The sequence below is a fragment of the Arachis hypogaea genome, chromosome 11 (genome assembly GCF_003086295.3).
Source record: "Arachis hypogaea cultivar Tifrunner chromosome 11, arahy.Tifrunner.gnm2.J5K5, whole genome shotgun sequence".
NCBI lineage: Eukaryota > Viridiplantae > Streptophyta > Magnoliopsida > Fabales > Fabaceae > Arachis > Arachis hypogaea.
In genome coordinates this window covers 24,436,867-24,438,727 of record NC_092046.1, presented here as the reverse complement: position 1 = coordinate 24,438,727, position 1,861 = coordinate 24,436,867, and the positions used below count along the sequence as shown (strand labels likewise).

At 38.7% G+C, this 1,861-nt stretch overlaps 1 protein-coding gene across 1 annotated transcript; it reads right to left on the bottom strand.

Annotated features, from left to right (window-relative positions):
* Positions 1 to 1,172: 1,172 nt before the first annotated feature.
* On the bottom strand, positions 1,173 to 1,661 carry LOC112721168 (uncharacterized). Its single transcript, XM_025772245.1, has one exon. The coding sequence runs from the start codon at positions 1,659 to 1,661 to the stop codon at positions 1,173 to 1,175; it is 489 nt and encodes a 162-aa protein (XP_025628030.1).
* Between the last annotated feature and the right edge of the window lie 200 nt (positions 1,662 to 1,861).

Sequence of the window (1,861 nt, the reverse complement as noted above, 5' to 3'; positions counted from 1 at the left end):
AAGGAGGGACTCGACTTTAGTTAGTTTTGATGATTTAGATTTAGTTTAGAGAGAGGTTCTCTCCTCTCTCTTCTCTCTTAGGATTAGGATTTAGGATTTCTCTTAGTTTTATGAGTGACTCTCGATCCCAGGTTCAATGTTCCTTTACTTTAAGCTTCCCTTTCACTTTTTATTCATTCCATTACTTTAGTTGGTTATTTGATGTTGCAATTTAATTTATGAATTCTTCCATGTTACAGATTATTATTTTAAATTAATGTTATTTGAGGTATTTTAGTTTATGATTGCTTTCTTTTATTTACATTATTGTTATTCCCATCTGAAGGCATTTTTATTCCAGTAGATTTACTTTTCTCCTTTTGGTCTTGGTTAAGAAATCAGTAACTCAGGAGTTATCAAACTCAAACATGAATGATAATTGTTATCGTTGTTAATTAAACTGAACTTCAATAATCCCAATCTTTTCTTAGGAAATAAATAGGATCCGAAGATCAAACCAATTAATCCCTTGACCTTCCTTTATCTTAGTAAAGGTTAACAAAGTGGAATTAAGATTCAATTCTCATCATCATTGATAAGGATTACTAGGATAGGACCTCCAATTTCTCATACCTTGCCAAAAGTTTATTTACAGTTATTTATTTATTTTACTTGCCATTCAAATTGCTTGTTCTTCATTTACTTTAATTGCTAATTAAACTATTCACTCCTCATTCTCAAAACCCCAATTTACAATCTCTATAACCAATAATAAGAACATACTTCCCTGCAGTTCCTTGAGAAGACGACCCGAGGTTTGAATACTTCGGTTATCAATTTATTTAGGGGTTTGTTACTTGTGACAACCAAAACGTTTGTATGAAAGGACTTTTGAAGGTTTAGAAACTATACTTGCAACGAAGATTTATCCGCAAATTTCTAGACCACGCAAAAGTTCTCTCATCAGGGCCTATCCGGGATCTCACGCGTGCGCGTCATCCATGCACACGCGTGGCAGGGTCTTTTTTCTTTTTTTATATAAAAATAACTTCAAATAAAGGTAAACATGCAGATGTGAAAATTAACACAGACATAAAGAAAGTAGAACCAATAAAAATGAAGATCATACCATGGTGGGTTGCCTCCCACCTAGCACTTTTCTTTAAGGCCCTTAAGTTGGACGGTCCACAGGCTCAGTCCTCATCCGTTGCTGGATCCTTCAAGAGGAAGATCTCCAGCTCCTTGTTGTTCTTCACCTTCGCACCATGATACAGCTTCAAACGGTGGCCATTGACTTTGAAGAAGGTGGGGCTTGAGGGGTGACTTAGGTGGACAACTCCATACGGTTCTACCTTCTCCACCGTGTAAGGTTCATCCCACCTTGACTTCAACTTGTCCAGCATTAACCTCAGCCTTGAGTTGTAGAGAAAGACTTGATCCCCAGCTCTAAACTCTGTTCTCTTGATGTTCTTGTCATGTACCTCCTTCACCTTTTCTTCGTAGAGCCTTAAGTTCTCACACGCTTCTAGTCGAAGGCACTCCAATTCTTCTAGTTGCAACTTTCTTTCAATTCCGGCTCCTCCCAATCCTGAGTTGCATTCCTTCACAGGCCAGTAAGCTTTGTATTCCACCTCTACCGGAAGGTGACAAGCCTTTCTGTAGACTAGGCGAAACGGACTCATGCCGATGGGTGTCTTATAAGCTGTCCGATAAGCCCATAGTGCATCTCCAAGCCTTGAGCTCTAGTCCCTTCTATGAGGTTTGACAATATTCTCGAGTATGTGTTTGATCTCCCTATTAGACACCTCACCTTGGCCATTCGTTTAGGGATGGTAAGCTGTCGCCACCTTGTGAATGATCCCATGTTTCTTCAACAAACCTA

Excerpts from the sequence above, each read along its gene's own strand:
- LOC112721168 (XM_025772245.1), bottom strand. The coding sequence starts at position 1,661 with ATGAGTCCGTTTCGCCTAGTCTACAGAAAGGCTTGTCACCTTCCGGTA.